Source organism: Aythya marila (assembly GCF_965140915.1).
Source record: "Aythya marila genome assembly, chromosome: 8".
NCBI lineage: Eukaryota > Metazoa > Chordata > Aves > Anseriformes > Anatidae > Aythya > Aythya marila.
This window is the reverse complement of record NC_139049.1, coordinates 2,421,353-2,442,613: the sequence shown is the minus strand read 5'-3', so window position 1 is coordinate 2,442,613 and position 21,261 is coordinate 2,421,353. Positions and strand designations below refer to the sequence as shown.

At 40.3% G+C, this 21,261-nt stretch overlaps 1 protein-coding gene across 1 annotated transcript; it reads right to left on the bottom strand.

Moving 5' to 3' along the window:
- Positions 1-8,116: 8,116 nt before the first annotated feature.
- On the bottom strand, positions 8,117-17,470 carry RWDD3 (RWD domain containing 3). The gene is made up of 4 exons (XM_082765723.1): positions 17,264-17,470; positions 11,526-12,010; positions 10,707-10,822; positions 8,117-10,608 (listed from the first exon to the last, which is right to left on the bottom strand). The coding sequence occupies exons 1-4, from the start codon at positions 17,346-17,348 to the stop codon at positions 10,494-10,496; spliced, it is 801 nt and encodes a 266-aa protein (XP_082621849.1). The 5' UTR covers positions 17,349-17,470; the 3' UTR covers positions 8,117-10,493.
- Positions 17,471-21,261: the final 3,791 nt, after the last annotated feature.

The following is a 21,261-nucleotide window of genomic DNA, read 5'->3' as shown; positions in this document are numbered from 1 at the left end:
AGGAAAAAAAAAAAAAAAAAAGAATTTTCCTTGCACCGTACTAAATAATTTGCCTTTACATAGACTGCATAAACTGCATTCTGAAGGGGAGCAAACAATTATTGTTCCGTTTATATAAGTGACAGCATATGGTTTCTCACATATTGACAGTCGGTGTCCCATACCGTTTGTATTTGGCTGTGTAGTTCACTCCTAATGTTTGATCATTTTCTTATACTAGGGAAACAGCTATTTTGGGGTAAAAATGCAGAAGGGTTGCATTGCGTAGCATGGAGCTCAGAAGGCCTTCCTGGCCTTGCAGCAGCAAGGTGGCTCTTACTGTCAGTGCTGGAACTGCCCTCATTCAGAAACGACCCCTGCAATAGGCAGGACAGTTAATGGGGTAAGATCACCTGTGGGTGACCCACTTATGTGGGTGTTGGTCAGGTGCTCCCAGAGACACTGCCAAAATCACTTTTCATGTAGCCTAAAGACAGCTCTGATGCACACCTAACCCCTGTTCCTGTTGGGTGGCCAGGGACAGCCACTGCCGGGGACAGCTTGTGCCCCCTCTGTACAGATGGAAAGCATTTCAGTACCCCATCTCTTCCAGCCCCTGGCTGCCAGAGCAGCTTTCTCCATCCCTGGAGCAGCCAGGCTGAAACCACGTCTGTCTGGTGCTCCTTCAGACAGCATCTGTGGAGCAGCTGGGGTTCAGTCCCAGCAGAGTTCAGGCTCTTTTACATCCCAACAGGCTGTCGTAGGCTGTTCTCACTCTCAGGAGCTAGCCACATTTTTTTTTCCCCCTGACTTCAGTTCAGATCACAAGGCTTCTCCATCCTTCAGTCTGTGTGCAAATCTCCTCCCTCTTCTTCGGAAACTCTCCGGGCAGAAGGTGCCACGGACTGCTTTCACCACTGCCAGCTATTGTTCTCCAGGGAAAAGATACTTCACCACAGGATTTTGCTGCTGCAAGGCAATCACCACGCAAGCCTTTCTCATTGCCCTCCTGTCTACATGCGATACCAAGGAGACCACAAAACAAATTGTATCACATAAAGAACAGACACAAAAGGCATGAAAATGCTACAGCTGGGTCTGCTAACCACTGTTACAGCACACATGGCTGGGTTTTACCACACTGTGCAACAAGTTTCCAGTACTGCTAAAGCTTCCTATTTCTAAGGAGCCACAGGTTTCAGTTTTGCAGTGGAAAGCTCACCCTTTTTACTTTGTACCCAAAGGTAAATTACTGCATTTTGGAATGACTCACATCATGTTCGACCTTGAGCAACAACCTGAGCTTTACTGCAGGTTATTTGTTCACATACTAGCTCTTGTTCAAAGGTTTAGCATGTTCCCAGCATCTCCCTAGCTTTAATAGGCAAAACAAACAAACAAACAAACAAACAAAAAACCTTACCCTTGAAGTAGTCTTTCAAATACAGCCTTGCACAACCTAAGAGTTGGCACTTGAGATTGCCACAAGCTATGTTTTGCCATGAAATTAAGCTTTTCCCAGGCCTCTGGTTCCTCTTCTGCTTGCAGCTGGACAGCAAAAAGCCAACTCTGTTACACAAGAAATAACAAACCTTCCCTTCAGGATAAAGAATCAGAATCCTTCAGAAACTACTTTTTTGTTTGTTTGTTTTGTTTTTAATTTATGATTGAGACCTACAGATTTGTTAAAAATTGTGTTACACCCTCATGATGTGCTTCCAAGAGTCCATCCCAAACCTTTTTGTTTTGTTTTACTGTTAGAAAATGATGAAGTGGCAATTAAGTGGCATATATGTAATCTCTTGCTGCTGGCTCAAGAAAAAAGCAATCCTCATTTCTATCCAGAAAAAAACATGAACCCCCCCCCCTTGTTACTACTCCTAAAAAGTCCCTGCAAAATTCTGAGCAACAGGAATTAGGTACACTTGCATACTCTGTGGTAGTTTATAGCACAGCAGCTGAAATTTAGTAACATTTGTTGTTCCACTTTTAATGATTTGCTGTTAGCAAGAAATTTTCTGTGAGCTGTAACACATTCCTACTTCAGATCCACAAGAAACATAACAGCTACTTTCCTCTTAGGACTTTAAATCTCACTTTCTGCCTAAAGGCAAGAAAACTTTTTTGCCACTAAACAATTATCCACAACTCATTTGAGTTCAACAATGAATTTATAGGAAAATTCTATAAACTACATGAGTAAGAAATGTATTTCCCTTTTTTACAAAGCTATTACTAATAGCTATGCAAAAATCTCGATTATTAGATTTGTCATTGTCCCAATGACTGAGAGAACTCCCAACATCCAACTTGCAAAGCAGCCTTCTGCATCACTGAGCAGGTTTCCTTTTACAGTGACTCTCTGCTTGGAGCTGATGACATGGTTCTTGTTTATTTGGCTTTCCCAATATATTTGGGCTGTTTAATAAATATTCCTGGGCCAGTATCCATGCTCCCATGGGTATTACAAACCCTGTTACACATCAAGTAACCTAACTTCCATTACTGTTTAAAAGCTGAGACCTTAAAACCACCAGCACACTACAGGTACTTCCAAGCTTTGCCTCTGCCTCCAGCTGTCCCCAGCCACCTTACAGAGAGCTCCTCGGCAGACACAGGTGACACGATTCCCCCTGCAAAGCTGCAGGGGACAGGACACAGGGAAGCAGTGCCAGCCACAGGCACCTGTCCTCACTGCCCAGCGACGGCATCAGCTTTGGCCAGGAGCTCAGAGAGATGGCAGTCTAGACTGGCTGGGAACTGATCTTCATACCTACTCTGCTTTATGACTTTTCCTGCAATAGTAATTTTTTTTCTCATCACCAATATGTAGATGAACAGCTTTTCTCAAGGTTTTGTCACTGTTATCACTGTTGCTTTCTTTGCTTTGAAAAGCTTTCGTCTGATCCCTCACAATTGGTCTGAATAAAACCTGTATCATCTTAATAATTGCCAGCACAGGAAGCAAATGACAGAGTTGATAGCAAGCCGCTCCCAACTTCCTCTCTGCAGCTGCCTTAACAAGAAAAGAAAGAGAGAAAGAGAGAAATGTGGTGCACAGCTGCCAGGCAGATGCCCACTCTGTGCCAAGCTCCTCACTCCCCAGGTACCACGCAGCCTAGAAATTTGGATTGACATGCTCACACCCAGCTGAGTTTCTAGCACTTGGCATCTTGTCAATGCAAATGCAACCTTCAAGTCTTTCTTTACTATACTGATACCTCAGAAATACCATTTTCTAGAACTCTTGTGCCCATTCCAGTGGAATCTTTTATTTCCCTCCCATTTTTGCTCTTATTAAACGTGCTGTGCCTAAGAGGGTGGCTTTTACCCCCATAGAAAATTCCTGACCCATAATATGTTTGCAGCAGATAAACCTTGTAACACCAGTGACCACCCTGTTTTCATCCAAGACTGCCATTGCAATGGATGTGGAACTGAAACACCTGAGCCTCCTGAGACATTGCACACTGCTTTAGCAAGAACAATCCAACATTCCCACTCCAGGTTTCTATAATATCAATGCAGAAAAAGTCTCATAAAAATTAAACACTTACCTATGTTCTCTGATCCCACACACAAGCAGGCAATTTTTTTTTCTGGAAGTGATTTGCCAACCCTCTTAGTCTTTTCTTTCCAGAACGCCCATGGTTTGCAGGGAATCTGCTCCTGAAAGCTGCTGGTCACCTCTGCCATCTTTCCAACCAACCAGAAAGCCTGGTTTCCCAGTCTTGTAAGACTTTTTCGGGTTGTTGCCTCAACAAAGCCTCTATTATCCCTCAGTCACTTGAGGAAAATTTCTAAGAACTGCTCCAATTCCTTTGCACAGCCTACAGCTCTTGAGCTAGGTTAGTCATCTCTATACTCATGAAGCCTTCCATTATTTGTTCTCAGTTGTACACGTCGTTTCTGCTAAAAAGAGAAAATGACAATGAAGCTACACATTTATTTCAGGCACTTCCACTTGAAGCTTAAATACAGTAGCAATGTCTTTCCTTATATTCCCAAACCTCTTTCCAGGGAGCAATCAATCCAAAAATTCTCTGAGAGCCACATCACCAGCGCTTTTATTGCCGTCTGTTCCTTTCTAACACCTCCACTTCTACCAAACAAAAATCAGCCTCTGGCACAGCTCTATCCATACAGCTCAGCTTCTGTTCAGCATCTCACAAGGACAGTGTTCTCACAACTAACTCAGTTTACTTTAAAAAAGAACTGCTTTTTATATTATTGTGACTGAAAGGTACACATAGCACAGACTCCCATAAAAATGTATCCTCCTCCTCCTCCCATTTAGTGATCAAGCAGAGACCAACAAAATTATTTTGAGTTTTGTTTTGTGTTTTTTTTGTTTTTTTTTTTGTTTTTTTTTTTTAAGTGCATCCCAAGGATATTAAAGGTACAATGATTTTAGCACCTTCAGACTTAACATCACGGCCCTGACTTTGCACTGCAGCATTGTGACTAGCGTGGGTGTAGGCCATGAGCTGCCACACTAGCACAAGAGGAGTACCACACTGCTCTCCTGATGTAAAGCTCAGCAGTCAACCAGCCTATGTTTTTTGCATAACTAAAATTAGTTCCCTCAATTTTCCACACAAAGTTCAAGAGATCTCTGATAGCAGCATTAGTAGAGGACGCAGATGTTGCCAGGAGCGGCCCCATAAAGGCCTAGAGGGCATCCCACCTCCAGGCAGCAGTTACCCAGGTCTACAACAACACAGTGAGTCAGGCTGCAAAATTCCACTCAAGAAAATTGTGATCATTTCACTATTTCCCTTATAAATCAGTCCTCTTTTCTTATCCTCAGAAACAAAGAAGTTGATGATAAGAAGCCACCGTTCTCATGCAGAGATCTCTTGTCTCTGGTTTCATCCTAAAATGGCTCTTTGCATTCAAGTTGTGATAAATAATGTGTATATATAATGAATAATATATATATAATGGGAAATACTGATAAAACGCTTACCTCAACTCCATGATCAGCCATTTTCTAATGCAGGATAGAAACTGATTACTTGCATTCAATGGCTTAAGGAACGCAAAGAAAATCAAAAGTGTAATGGCTGTTACCTTACTAGGACAAAATTAAAGCACCTGAATACATAATTGATTGAAAATATTAAGGTATTCATTTTTAGAGTAAAAAAAAAATCCTTAAATTAATGTGAAAAATCTGTCTTTTAGGCAATATTTTCTGTCACTCTGAAGAGTTCTCTTTGCTGCAGGTTAACATTGTGGGGCTAGAAAATGTGAACTAATCTTGATATAAAAGCCAATATGTGAAAATAGCTTGGAACAATAACTGCAAAATGCTATTAGCATATTTACATTTTGAGCTGCCTTTATGTCTATAATTAAGGATATAAAGAACTATAATTCTTGCATAAGATAACATAACATTAAGTATATCTACAAAATATAAAAACAGAACAGAGTACAGGCAGCATTGTATGTGTTATGGACAAAGAAACAGGACAATAATGCTTAAATAATACTATAAGATATATGGAAGTTGATCCCAACAATTGCACTATTTCATAATATAAGCCATTTCAGTTTCAAACTATGGCAGAAATACAGTATGTGCAACGTTTCATCATCTCACTTCAACGAACTATAACATTATTATGTTTCTATTTTCACAGACATGCTGAACAAATCAAGGGACACTAAGTTTTAAATCATCCATATGCAGGTTTTATTAAACTATTTCTAAAAGAAACAATGCAAACAAAGAAATTTCATTGTGAAAAATATTTTATTTGATGCTTATTACGGCTCTTCTGTGCATAATTTATTCTAATTGTGGTGGGTTTTGTGGGTCATTCACAGAAAGAAGAGACAATCAGTCTTACTATTGTAAAATGAGATAAAGCTGCAGAAACAGAAAAACTAGCCTTATTTACAAAATAATTAAACTTACTTCTGACTAGTTTTTTTAATCAATTATTTCAAAGATTTTCACCTAAGAGTTTCAACAATGTCCCATCTTCCCCATAACAATAAAAAAACAAATGGGGAGCAGGGCAGGGAGAGGGAATCGTAACCTTAAATGAGACTAAATAGGTTAAGAAAATTAAAAAAAAAAAAAAAAAAAGCTGTCAAATTCCCTATACTGATGATACCCCCCATTAAAAGTGTTTGTGTTTCCCCCATCTGGAACTTTGCATGACTTCCACTGAAGTCACGCAGTTCTCCTGAACGGTAGGCTACTGCACAGCACATGCTGCTCATGCGGGTTTCTTTTCAAGATAATAAAAACCTTTAACTATAAATAGCATGTATTAATACTATAAATAATGATTAATATCAATGATTAATACAGAAATTAGTACAGAGTTTTATTCCTGCTCCTCCCTCTACAAAGACATAAAGGTTTTTATCTCCAGATCTCAGTCACAAGGGAGAAATGGCTGTCAGTAATGACTCTTACAATAAAAACAGACTAGAAAGCCTGTGGAAAGACTGACTTCAGGTAGAACTGAGTAATTTAAGCTGCTAGCAGTCAGATGTCCTTGTTTCCACAGACATCACTACTCTGCCACATTACTAGCTTATATACATGTATGTACTACATGTAACCTGATATATTACATGCAATAGTAAAAGTCACCTGGGTTTCATGCTGCCCTTTTGGTTTCTTAGTTTACAAGCTCTGCACAAATGTAGTTATCTTCAAGTAGTTAGTCCTACTGCAATAGCTTTCACTGGGGCCTGATTTTCAAAGTGAAGCATGGTTACCTGGCTGTGCTGCCCGTAAGGAAGCAGGAATATTTATACTACAAATTTTTTAAGTTTTCAATTCAACTCATGCCAACTAAAATGAAGTTAACAACCCAAATGAAACGAAGTTCCAACAGCTTTGATGGAAACAGGGAGCAGGCAAACAAAAAGCAACTGATAGTTCAATCATTTATGCAGAGATCGCTACCAACATCAGACACTGGGAAACCCACCTGGGAAAGCACCATCCTGACAGACTTGCCAATGAAAAAGGCTTCACGAGTGCTATTGTTTAGACACTAGCAAGTCCACAGGAGACAAGGCTTCACTAAAAATGTTGTTCAAGGAATTGTTTATAATATAATATCCACAAGAAGGCTAGCTTCTTATTTGTTAAACCATTTTTTGTTTGTTTGTGGATTTCTTTTTCCTTGTCTGACTCCAATAGCTGTATACACTCCACTTACTTTTCAGACACTGATACATGCCCTCCTAACAATTCTCAGGAGCTTCGGCTTCGTTTCCCTGCATTTTGTACTTCTGTGTCTGCTTCACTTCCTTTGGAGGGAGGAACATGCACTACTGTATGCATTTCGATGACTTTTGTGCCCCAGGGGCTCACAGGCTTGCCCATCTCTTTTAACAGTAAATGCAAACAAACCATCTGTTAACAGACAGCTGCAACATCCTTCCAAAAGAACAACCTTCAAAAATATTGTTTACTTGTCTGAACACAAGATATCTCCTACCCTTCAAAATAAGTGACTGATTGACGGGTAGGCAAAAGCATTTGCTTTGACAGAATCAGACTGACATCAGTTTTCATGTTCTCCTTTGCTGTCTGAACAGTATCACACTGATCAGATTTGTAATTCTTCTGAAGCACATCAAACCAAGCATAAAAACTGCATGCCTCTCCCGCACTGGACTTGTTGGTTTGTCCAAAGAAAGTTAGTGAGTAACAAAGTCAACTGTGATAATGAAACTATGATTCCATTGTGTGTATTGCTTTTTATGGCTCCTGAAATAGAGAAATCATCTGGCTCCTTAGAACAACTCCATTTGGCAAGATGAGGTGCATGGATCAGAAGAGAGCTACAACTTACCCATTTTACACTTGTATTTTTGTTTTGTTTCAAATTGGCTGTTGCAGAACGCTAGCTCTGTCCAAACAGTTAACCAAGAAGGTATCAGGTAACAACATTCAAGAAAATATATGAGCTTATAACCAAGTGTGACTGGCAGCCACTTACCCTGCAAACAGCTTTTCTAAGGCAGCTAATTATAGGAGCATTCACAATAATGAGGAAAAAGTTGGAGAGTGAGCCTAAACTTGCAAGAAAGACGGCTGAAACGTATCTGTAGGTTTGTGCCCAGTGCACCCAGCCAATAAGCACACAGAGTCAGACTCCACACAAAGGTCTTTAATTAAATAATTAATTATCTAACTCTGCAGACCTTGGGACTACACAACAACTGCATGCCTCAGTCACTTTTGCAAAGACAACTTGAGATCACATGACTAGGTTCACTATTCCATCCAATTCCCAAAATTAACAGAAAAAAATATTCAACTGATTTAAATGCAAGTTGGATAAAGCCCCAGCTAGACTTATACAGCCAAGATGTTGATACAGGTTGTGCCAAAGTACCTTGCAGTTCTCTTTCCAGAACACCAGAGGATTTTAAAGATCTGGCTGAGGACATATAATCCAGCTGGCAAAAGCTTAAAACATATAGATATGCAGAGAGGTACCAACTACTTTTTCTTCTTATGTATATGCTTAAGCCTTTTGTTGTTTTGATCCTTGCCAGATGTATCACATAGTGTAAGGAGAGAGCCTCTGCATCTTACCATGGCCTTCTACTCCACTAGTACACAATTTTTTGACACAGATCTTTTAACTCAGAGTAACAGAATTCCGGGAACTGTAATTTAAAATCTTTGTTATTTTAATATTTTAAAGATACTTGTGTTTTATTCAGCTTTATAAATGTAAAAACTCATTTCCACATACTCTTAAAATGATACAAGTTGTGCTTCCTTTCTCTCAGGGAACTATCTCAAAATAATACAGAACAGATTTGCAAAACCTCTTTAACCCACGCTGTTTTCTGCTGTGCCTGAAATGTTGTATGTACTACACATGAAAGGCTCATTAAGAAGAGATTTTGCTACTGTCTCATTAAATAAGCCTCAGTGCATAAACATGCAACATACATGTTTGACACACTCCATATTGGGAAAATTACCCAGCTCTAAAAACTTAAATTTTGAAACAGTCTAGCCACACCCCTTTATGTATGTGATATCTCAAAGAATAAAAACAAACAAAAAATCGTATTTGTTTTCTTTAGTTGGTTTGCTAGTATACACAAAGAAAGAGGCATGATCTCTTGGTCTGAGTATGAAACTGGAAGTAAAAACATCTTACATTATGTACATAACACACCACGCTTTGGGAACTAACCAAATAGGACTGGTCTTCCCCTAGTACAATGGAGAGAACATAATTTACACTGAATTGATCAGATCTGTTCTGTAAACACAGAACATGTGAGGCATTTGGCTGCTGGGAGTGAGTTTTTGAAAGCAGTAAAACACATGTATAGCTATATGCTAAAACCAATTAAATGCCATTGCTAGTTATTGAAAAACTCATGACTTCAAACTTTTTACTCCTGGACAATCTATTTAGCCTTGCTAGAGAATGACATAAGGTAAAACAGAAACCAGAGGACACTAATAATTATAACAAATCAGCAGTCAACTCTCCGTAAGCAAACAGAACTTGCACAAAATGTTTTGTAAAAATGCTGTATGTAATTTTTAACACTGCATTGAAGTAAAATATAGACTAGTGACAAAAAAATTTATAAGCTGGCCGAGGCTACTGACCTCAAAAAAAAATGCTACAGGTGGGTAAGTTTCAACAGGGACTTATATCCTACCAGCTTTTAAATGACAGAAGACTTAACGTAAGTCTTGAGATAGAAGGCTGAACTCTCTATATATACTGCTCTAACAGTTTAATTGAGTCAAGATATCTAAATAAGCAGTCAGTAAAACCAAAGTGCAAAAAGAAATCTGTAAACTATGAAAGAAAATACAATTGGCTTTACCTCAGATGATATACATAATTTTAATCAATTTAAGTTCTCCACTTGAGTTTCTTTATACATTTTAGAGTAACATTCAGAAAGACACTTCCAGTTTTTGTTTAGATCCCAAAATCACACGAACTTTTTCTTGAAATCAACACTCCAATATTTATAGATTCAAGTACATAGAGAAGGAAAAGTTCGCAGATGAACATCTGATGGTTATTAAGTATATGCTGTCCTCTTGTCTTCAAATCTGTTTTGCTATGCTTTTAAAAAAAATATAAGCTTTCATAGTGAAATTAGTCATACTTTCTAGCAGGCCATTATGAAAGACCACTATCACAAAAGAAAAAAAAAAAAAAAAAAAAAAAAACACTGAAAACAGGGACTGAAAAACAGTTTAATTGAAAGACTTATTTTAACATGACTTCCTCCTTGTCTTTCATGTTTGCCATGCAAATATCACAATTAACTCCACATTCCTTTGAAAAAGTTATAATGCATAGAAGTCAAAAGATCATCAATTCATAATGTATGAGTTGCTTTCTCCTTACTGCAAAAGGATACATACTTCAGACTTTCTTTTTTTTCTCCAGAAAATCTTGTTTGTCGAAATAGTCTTTGCATCTTACAGCAGCATCTGCAATCGACTGCTGCTTTGGTCAGAGTCCAGTGTTTTATTTTTACTTTAAGAGAGGAGGCACAAACTCAGAGAAGAGAGTCGCAAGTCCTGCAGCTTCAAATTCCTTTTGTAGCTCATCCAGCGTTGAATATTCTTTGACTTCAAACATCTGAAACCTACATTGTACAAGAGAAATTCATGAATATGCCTTGATTTGTCAGAATGTAATTATCGATTCAGTTACTTTTCTGTCCACAACAGTATTAAATTATACCTTTTATGCTGTGGTTGTACTTTTGTCTCACACAGTACACTAATCATTTTCTCTTTGCATTTCTTTCCGCTTGAGTCCACATCTACCTTAGAAGTTTTCTGAAGAATCAAGTACTCCTAAGTGACAAAAAGAACAAAATATTAAATGTCACCTAGTACCTTTGAAGTTTAGTAAAATTCAAAAATCTATATGAAACAAAGATCTTTCTTCAGAACACAGAAATCAAATTTTGAAAGTGCCAACTCCAAAAAGTGTATGCCTGTTTCAATTCATCAGCTTGAAGCTGAGCACATTCTTAAATGACCCAGAGAACTTGAGTCTGAAAAATAAGAACATTCTACTCCAGTATCACCACAAAGGCCTGCCTGATGCAGCAAGAAAATGTAAGGACAGACAAGTTCTAATGTGCAGTAGGAACACCTGGTGGCTTAAATATCACGGAAGTAGACAGTTAGGAATGAGCTACAAATAGTCTATTAATAATTTCTCATTACAACTTTTCTGTTTTCTGGAATATTTTCTGGAGTGCTTCAGAAATAGAGGAGAATGAATCTGGGCATGTTACACTCAGGAAACACAGGGAATAGAGGAGTATAATTCCAGTGGGAAGCAAAGGAATACAAGCCACATGCTTCACTGGTTTCTTTCTCACATAACTTCTGTTTCTTATATACAGAATAAAGTTGTAGGGCCTTCCTACTCTCCTAATGATCAATCTGCTTCCAAAATTGTTAATCTTAGAAAAACACACACAAAATATTCAGACACAGGTTTCAGTACTAAATCGATAGAACTAGTCAACATTCATTGTTCCTGCACCTTAATGTTGCTCCTGTCACCCTGAAGAAGAATCAATATTATCTTGCCCATGAACATCAGTCTTCCAGTCAGCCTTAGATCTGAAGCCCATTTTTCCACAGTTTTGACGTATTTTGCCTTTGCTCTCATGTGATCTAAATGCAAAAGGAGCATCCAGACAGCGTCTTCTGTACTTTCTGCTTTTGACAAAGTAGTTTTTTCATTGTAAACTGTTGCTGGTTGCTTAATGACATATTTAAGATTCTCCTGTATCCAAAGAACCAGCTCATGCACCATGGGTTCAGAAAGATGTTTCTTTGCTTGTTCAAGTAATTTATCTTTCACATCTGTACACTGGGCCCTTGTAAGCTGGTCTGAGTTAACAGAAATTTCTGGTAGAGTTGATGGATAATTAACTGGCAAATGAAATAACAGCTTTAAAAGTATATCTGTATCCAGTAGTTCTTTCACGTTGATTTGAATTCTAAATGTGATTCCATGCGTTTCTGGAAAGTATAAAAAATAAATATTAATAGTTTGCTTAAAATTGAACTTAATAATATACGTTTTTCAACTATTTTCTTTATCAGTTCAACTCCAATGACTGCCATTCTATATTAAAAATTGTGTTTTCGGGGGGGAAGGGGGACACAACAGGGCATGGGTTGCAAACAATGCCTCAAGCTGTACTTGCAGGGAATCCTGAAATGAAACACTTCCATATCATATTAGAGGGAAAGTTATTTAACACATTCTATAAAGCATTCACACCTCTTGGCTCTTTTAAAGTCTAGACAAGCCAGTAATAAAGAATCGTCCTAGAAACACTTAAGTCAGCTTCTGCAGGTCAATAGCAGTAGCAAGGACAACTGAAAATAGAGGGACTCAGCAGTGCCCTAACTTTGCTCCCAGAAAAATCTGTAGGGCTTTTACCACCAACACCAGCACAAGGCAAACAGACTTATACTGAGTATTTTTGAAGACATGACCACTCAAAAGCAGTTCAACACTGAAAACAGACATAGAAAGAAAAAAGTCATAGATTCTTTGTCCCTTACAACTTTCAGATAAACTCTATTTATTTCTTTTCTGTCAACTTCTCTGCATCTACAACTTTTGGATTGAGAAAATTAAAACTTTGCTATTGTACATTTGATCTTAAATATGGGTCCTTAAATGACCTTAAATTATGGGTCCCTTCCAACTTGGGATATTCTATGATTCTATGAAATACTAGAAACATCCACATACACGTATACGCATATTCATATATAAAATGTGTATATATATACAGATACATACTGAAAATATGTACTTGGTGTATTTCAGAATACAATCATTTTCAGTGTGAAAAGTATACATACGGCATGTAGCATGAAGGACAAAAGACCACACTCTCCTGACAAATCACATACTCCAAGACACAATATGAAAGTTCTGTACAGTAATTCCTGCAATAAAGTCCTTCTTGACTAAAACATGTTTCACAGAAAAACAATACAAAACTTCATAACGTGAAAAGAGGGGACAAAGACCTACAACAAAGAAAAAAAAAGGGGGGGGGGGGTAATAGACAAAAGGTGAACTTCTTCAGATGTTCTTGCTTCACCCTTTTGATGCATCCCAAACACTCCACCCCATTTCTTATTTTAAAAAAAAAAAAAAAAAAGAAAAGAAAAAGGCTAATGTCAGGTTGCTAATGTCAGGTTGATTCATTCTATGAGGGCAGGAGAAGCCAGATTTGAAAAGCAGATTAGAGCAGAGCTGAGTTTCCGAGGAGCTCTTTTGAAGTGACTTGCCTTCCTCTCCCCCTACCTTATCTTCCTTTGCACGACAGTCAGTTGAATTATGTTTGATTAGCATTGCTGACACTGCTAGCCAACCTCAGTACTCTCTGTGATTTTATATTTAAACCATATTAAATAAGTGAAAGAAACTAAAAGTGACTTGGACAGACAAAAGTATTTTAGATTGCTTAGCCAAGGGTCCGTCTCCAAAATTCCTTCTTGGTTCACATGAAGAACACTCTAGGTCAGAGCCATCACAAAATAAGCAAACCCATCAAAAACAAAAAGTAAACTCTAGTATTACAATAGCGAAGCCTCAAACAACTACAGACCCTCACTACGTAAGTGGAGTCAGATCTGGTGCTGAAAGTAGAAGATGCAAATCCAGCAAATTAAATGAGATTACGCCCACCCGTGCCCATACCTCCAGGCACTAAGGGTCAAAGCCTCATTCCTTGCCAGCAGAAGCTGCTCTCCAGCCTTCTAAGACCCTGCTAAAGATTCCAGGCTGCTTTTAAGGCAAGTTTATTCCAGAGAAGCACACCAGCCCTGGAAAAGATTCAAGTCTCTGGGGCACCGGCCTGGCAGCAGGCACCGCTCACAGCCCTTGCTGACAGGCAGCAGCTAGGCCGGGACCTCGAGCTTTCCCGCTCCAGCCTCCACCTTCAGCTGAAACAGCCCTGGCAAACGCTCCTTGCTGGGCACCAGCAATTATAGCTGCTCTGCCGTTATCCTAAGCACACACCCAAGAAGAGGAGCCTGCCATGCAGCCCAGGAGCCAGGGCCGTCCCCAGGCCGAGCGCCATGCCTGACAGAGCAGAGCGCTCCGTCCGGCCGCACGCTGCTGGCTGACAGCAAGCAGTGTTTGGCTGAACACCACCGACATCCTCAGGTTCCTGCCCAAGAGACGCCTTGTTTTAAGCTGGGTTGCCAATAAATTTTGAAATGCACAGCCCATAGACGAGCTGAAGAACAATACGCTAGTGCCAGCTTAATTACAGCGACAGAAAACCAAGTTACCTTTCTGACAATCCTGCTAGGATTTTTTCACTGACTTGTCACAACAGGTCTCACCAGCTCAAATTAACTGAGGGATAGCCAGACAGGCCAACCTGCCCCTTCGGCAAGGGCCTCCTGCCGCCCTGATCGCATTTGTAAGCCTGCAACAATCTCACACCTTTCCCGGTGATGATGAACTAATCTGAAGGCAGCCATACAGCCTCACATCCCAAGGTGTATCACTCTGAGCCGTCGTGAAAATCCCAGCCACTCTCATTTACATCTGCTGCAGACTTACTTTTAAAAAGGAGAACTGGTTCAAAAAGTTCGTGGGGCTACAATGTGTAAAGTTTATTTCAGCATCGCAGCATCCATGTTCTGCGCCAGCACTGCAGACTGCTGGCAGAACAAAGAGCGAGTGCTCGCCGTCCTTCGTAGCTAGGCTCTAAAGAAATATTTCCTTTGTTTGCACATGCTACAAGGTCTGAGTTGCCTTCACAACAAAATGGTGATTATTCCTAAAATAAAGGGTTGGGTATGACCATTCTGTTGGCATTTAATGTGCTAATAAGACTAAACTCAATACATTTTAACCTATTTTCCCCCATAGCGGCACACTTATCAGTATATTTAGCTCTAGCATACTTCAGATTTTTTCTTATGTTCCATGTCAACCAGACAGATATCCCCCTCCTCTCCTGCCCAAAGGCATTTTATGCAACACATGCGGTCTATTTTTAAATTCAGAAAATGGCACCTATTAAAGTACAAGCTTAGAATATATAAATATATTTTTATAGCAAACTGGGTGAGCAAACCAGAAGAGAACGGATTAACAAATAAATTATGAATTTCTATCTGTAACACTAATCTTTCTAAATAGATACGTAAGGTAAGAAAGATACTCTGTAATTAGTTTACTTAAATTCATCAACACATTGGTTTGGATAAAAACATATTTTACATTCTGAATAGTTCACCATTAAATTCTGGGAAGCTGAAGTTTTTAGCATACCCAGAGATCTGCAAAAGCATTTTCTTACATTCCTCAAAACCATAAATCCCCAGTGGCCTCCTTTTTGATCCTGTGGATCTACATGCAAATTATTCTTTATATATTAGGGTTAGCAGAACATAACAGTCTTACTGGAAGTTACCTCTGTGCACTGTTTGTCAATGACAATTTACACAGTTTGAAGAGACAAAGCAAACAAGCTAGTGAATATAGCAAAACTTTATTTTATACTAACTTAGGGATTTTGTAGCAAATTAAAAGAGAAGTAAATTCCCAAAGTAAGAAAATTACCAACAATCAATACTGTAAATGATACTCTCAATTCCAGCAGAAAACAATGGCAATAAGCCAGATATACATGATTCTAAAACATCATGAGAATATGGCCGATATAAATACAACCTGTTCCCATGTGCACTCATAGCACATCACATCATGTCCCAGGAAGGCTTCTAAGCCTTTTATGTCCTGGTAACTTAACAAAAAAACATTTTGCTATATATGAAGCACAGAGAAAGATGTGCATATATTTTTGTAACAGACTCGGAGAAACAGACATGCATATGCAATGCTGAGATACGATTACTTTTTTTTTTTTTTAATGAACATCTGTTAAGCCTGGATACTGTATTTTCAAATGATGCCTGAAAAAAACATTGCTGAACTTTATGACTTTTAAGAAAATAAAACTCAATTGAAACATTTCATCAATCATATTTTAAATACCACTTGAAAAAATATCAGAACTACCTGCCTACGCTAGAGCAAGAGGTGTGTCGCAGATCTAGACACAAAACAATTCTACTTTTAGATTACCCCAGTTAATTGTTCTCCATGCAGACACTGATGTCTTCAGCCCTCTGAGGCTGTCTACATGTTCTCTTTTCAAATAGCTACCTGTTGTTTTCTGAGAATCTATTTCTACAACTATTTTAAAAGGAAAGTTTGGGGTTTATTCAATGAATTTCTTAGTAACCATTTCAGGTGAGTCACTTAAAGAGAGCCACGTGCAATCTCACCCCAAAGCAGTTTTTACAGACGGGCCGAGGTGGCAGGGCCCTCTGGAGGTCACCTTGCCCGAGTGCCTGCTCAGGCAGGGCCAGGGGCCACAGGCAGAGCTCCAAGAGGGAAATGCCACAACCCCTGCCAGTGCTCAGCCATTCTCACAGAAGAAGAAACAAAAAGTGTGTCTTTGTCAATCTCAGTACTTTGGGGCTGAGTACATAGGCAGACAAGATGTCAAGGCAGGACATTCAATCAGGTTTTACCAGCCTTCCCCTGGTAACCTCTTTGCAGTGCACCTGGCAGGGAGCCCCTGCCGGGTTGTGGAGCTGGGCAGCATGCTACAGCAGCACCCGTGACACCAGGGAAACTGCATATTATACAGAATCACCAAAAGTGTACGGGAGAGGTGTCACATCTCTGGTAGGAACTGAGCAAAACCTACCCGCGCTCTGGGTCTGCACAGACACGCACTGCCCGCACATCCTGCCTGGCACAGCCTGCCTGACCCCGGCAGTAGCTGTGGGAGCACATCGGACCGACTGAGCTGTCCTGCCCCTTGCTGACGGGGCACCTCGGCACTGCAGCAGCACCGACTGCCACAATTCACCTCTACAATCCGTGCTCTGCGCAATGGCCGCCAAGCCAAGGCTGGCGCAGACAACGCGGAGCCACGGACCCTGCAGCCGCTGCGCTCCCAGCGCCCCGCCCCGCACCGCAGCCAGGAGCGGGCGGCAGCAAGCAGGGCGCCGCTCTCTCCTTCCCACCCAGGGCACACCCGCAGCGCCCCTGCACAGCCCGCACCCAGAGCGCCGGGGCGCTGCGCGGCGGGCATCGCCCCTGCAGGCACGCCGGGGGTGGGCAGGGGGTGGGCAGCGGCCCCGCAGCGCCTCCTCCCGGGGCCGGGCCGGGGGAAGCGCCCCGAGCGGGACCGCAGCCGGCGCCGCCGCTGTCACCTGAGACCGCCAGCACCTCGCAGGCGTCCGGCTCGCAGTAGATGGCGGCGAGCGCCGAGAGCTCCTCCAGCGCCTGCCCCGACATGGCCGCGCCCGCCCGCAGGGAGGCGGCCCCGCCGCCGGCAGGGGGCAGCGCCGCGGCCCGGCCTGGCCTGCGGTTGCCCCGCGGGGCGGGGGGAGCGGGGCCGGGCCGGTGCCCTCGGCTCCGGGGCGAGGCGGGGGCCGAGGGGAAGGAGGAAGGGGCGCCCGGCGGGCAGCGCCGCCACAAAATGGCCGCCCGGGGCTGCCTCGGGGGTAGCGAGGACGGGCTGCAGCTGGCGGCAAGCGCAGCCCAGCGCGGTGTGAAACGGGACCTGCGCGGAGCACGAAACGCCCCAGCGCGATTCTCAGCGGTGTTTTGTTAAAAGCACGGTGCCTAGGTGTAGAAATGGGCACGACGATTCCTGGCCCGTGCTGGATGCGTTAAATGGAGCCGTGCTGCGTGAACGCACCGTGCTTGTAACAGAGGCGATGGTCAAGTCGCAAGCCGTGCGGCAGAGCAGCGGCCCGACCCTTCTGCTGAGGCCATGCAGCAGCATGGAGCTGGCCTCCACAGCCACATTTCTTAAACGCAGCACACAGCTGTGATACAATTAACATCCTCAGAACCGTGCTGCAGCCACACGTAGCTGCGCAAACCAAACTGATGGATACTGACATGCATGTACAAATATGAGCACATCAGCTCTGTCTGTATACAAAGAATGTTAAATTTGTGCTTCTTGGAGTCAACTATGGTGGCTTTATGGTCCTTCCAGTGGTCTCTTGACTGAGGTCTTCTACAGGCAATTTTATAATGCACAGGTCTAATCACCTCAAAGAGGTATTATTCAACGTTTTCCATATTGTAAGACTCCCCAACTGGAAAAGCAACAGGAGGCTGAAAGATTAGACAGCAGTGGGCATACATCACTGAAGTTTATTTATTACAAATCACTTTTAAAATCAAGGGATGAGGAGGGGCTTATTTTTCAGGAAAGTATATCATTCTATTTTTAATGCCATATGTTCTGTTGAAATACCAAGAAATACCGGAGTGCTGAGCTGGGAACAAGTGAAATAATGCGAACAGGAATAAGACCGGAGCTGTCAGAAGTCCTGTGAGGCAGCAGTCCATGCAGCTGTCAGAAGGCTTCGTGGAAATTAGCCTTAAAAGTGCCTTATTCTATTATTGAGAACTTTCTTGCCCCTGGTCTTTCCCCCTTCTCCTCATTCACTTTGCATATTCCATTTTACATGTTTAAATAAAAAAAAAGTCAGTGTAAATGTCTTTTAAATTGACACTATCACAAGACATAGAGGTCCCTATGAATAAGTTACTGCACTCTGACATTTGGAAGTCATCAAATGAGACAGTATAATGTCAGCTTGATATTTTTCACACTATGAAAATATCAGCTTCATGTCAAAGATCTAAATTCCATCTTAATGTAATAAATTTTCTTGTATTCGCAGACTAGTGAAAATGCTAAATATTTAAATTTGAAATGAACTTCTACAGTTACAATCTGGCCTTCATATTCCATTATTATTAAATTGGAAGTCAAGATCTATTTTCTCACTTTTTTTTTTTTTTCTTCAAACATTGAAACATTGTAGTGTTTGATAGAAAAACATCAGCTATATTCATGTTTCTAAATGGCTGCTTTCCCATCAACACATGGCAAATAAAGTTCAAAAAAATCTCACTTTTTAGAGTTAACCTATATTAAAATACCTCCAGCATCCTGACATAAATACCGCTGATACCAGTATTTTCCACTTTGTCTGACAAAGCAAACAGAATGCAACCTTTCATAGATCAATAAGATTATTCTCCCCAGTGTTATTTGCAGAAGTGGTATCTTTTCCTTTCCGATTACAATAATTATGACCCCCCAATCAATCACATGTTGCATCGACAGCCAGAAGTGATTAGATATAAAAGTGTGCATTTAGACCTGTTCTCCCCTAAACTGAGTGGTGAATAACAGAGTAGACAGACATTTGAAAAAAAATATTGATTTGGACCATCCATCTATATATACTTTTGCCATCATTTCCATGCCAGCCAACCTCCTGTCCCAGCTACCACAACTATATGCGGTCCTAAAAGTATGTACTATAGAAGGCATTAAAGGACCACTAAAAAGAGTCTAAAATCACTTCAGTTGCCTATTCAAGGGTCAGAGAGCAAACAGTATTGAGGAGCCCATAACCACGGCATGAGTGTGATGGCTAAGCTGATGATACTGCTGGGAAAGGGAGAGCTGGGGGACAGCGTTTCTGCAAAGCTCATTAAAAATCCATCCATTAAGGTCAAATTTGCCTGCTTACCCCTAAGTTTTGTGCTGATTCTTTACAGAACAGCCAGTAGTTTCACCTAGAATAGATGCTGCTGCTTCCAAGACACGGATACTTTGGAAACTGATGTACCTCCAGGATTTGGTGCTGGGTCCAGGAACTTGCAAAGATTTTACCTGAATATGCTTACACAGGTGAGAACATCTAATGAATAAGCTCAGGGCTAACCTGCCTCCACAGGTACACACATACATAGGCATTTTTCTAAATTAGAAACATAACTAATTTGGAGAGTTTCCTCTTCTATATGACAGCATTCTATAGCCCTATCAAATGAAATTTCAAGAATTCAAGAATAATACTCAAGTGACTAACATCATCTTTCGATTACTCTATGATAACGGTTTGTGGTGGTTATCAGGACAGAGTCAAATAATATATGCTTAACGTATGCTATAATCCAAACCTTTTATCCAAAGGTAAGAACCTTTGGATAAAAAGAGAAATCACAAATTACCTTAATTCACCCAGCCTACTAATATATCATTTACAATTTATGCTCAGAAATTAGCAGTTTGGAAGATTCTATTTAACAGTTTGAAAGTAAGCATCGTAACAAAAAGCACTACAACAATGATACCTAAATGAAAATGTTTATTACAGAGTGTAATGAAAATACTATTTCAATTTAAACACCACTTAATACCTATCTCAGAGATATTAGGTGATGTGAACATTTTGATTAGGGAAAATCATTTAGCCGCAAAATTTAATTCTCAAACTTTTTAAGGGAACATTGAATTTCTCCTTCACAATTTCTGTATGTATTAATTCATCTCTAAGTGCAATACAAATCACATCCATCTTTCAGTGTTGCTGTAGGACAGCTGCAGCTACTGTCCTCTGCTACACCGATGTTAACAGTTCTAATGCAGACAATGCTACCTTTACCATGTTCTTAACTAAGTTAAATAGCACTAATATTTCAGATACCTAAGAAACCAAGCCATTATTTCTCTAGTAACATCAGTAAGTGTTATCTCAGTGGTGTCAGTTTTCCCAAAAGTGGCTTGTACAAAAATTGCCAATAGAAAGCAACATAAAAACTTGCAAAAATCACTCAAAATGACCTAAAAGGTGAAAGCTGAAAGAAGGCAGAAGGAGAAGCAACCCCTCTAGTTGTGATAAAACATGAAGTGATGTTGTTCCTCAGTATTCTCAATTATGATGAGTAGAAAAGTTTTTGTTTGTTTTTTGGCCCAAAGCAGTTTTGTTTTGTTTTGTTTTGTGTTTTATTGTCGTTGTTGAAATAAATTCATTTAACTTAAAATTTACTTTGCAAATAAAACTGCCAAAAAATGAATCATTTCTTCTGAAGTAAAATTCAGCATTTTCATGACATTTTGCTCTTTACTTTTTGAAAATTAGAGTTAATAAATTCTCATTGATATCTTTAAAAAGGCTTCTCCAATTTGAGAGACAAATATATATATATTGCTTTTCCATTTAATATTTTAGAAGGAAATTTTTCAAGGATTTGTGGTCTAGCAGTGTTTTTGAAGGCCCTTGCATTTATCCTCTATTAATCACACCGCTTCAAGTCAATTCCCTAAGACACTTAGTCTTTTGGCAGATAGAAACTCATTTTGAAAGTCTACTAATGATCAATTAAAGCT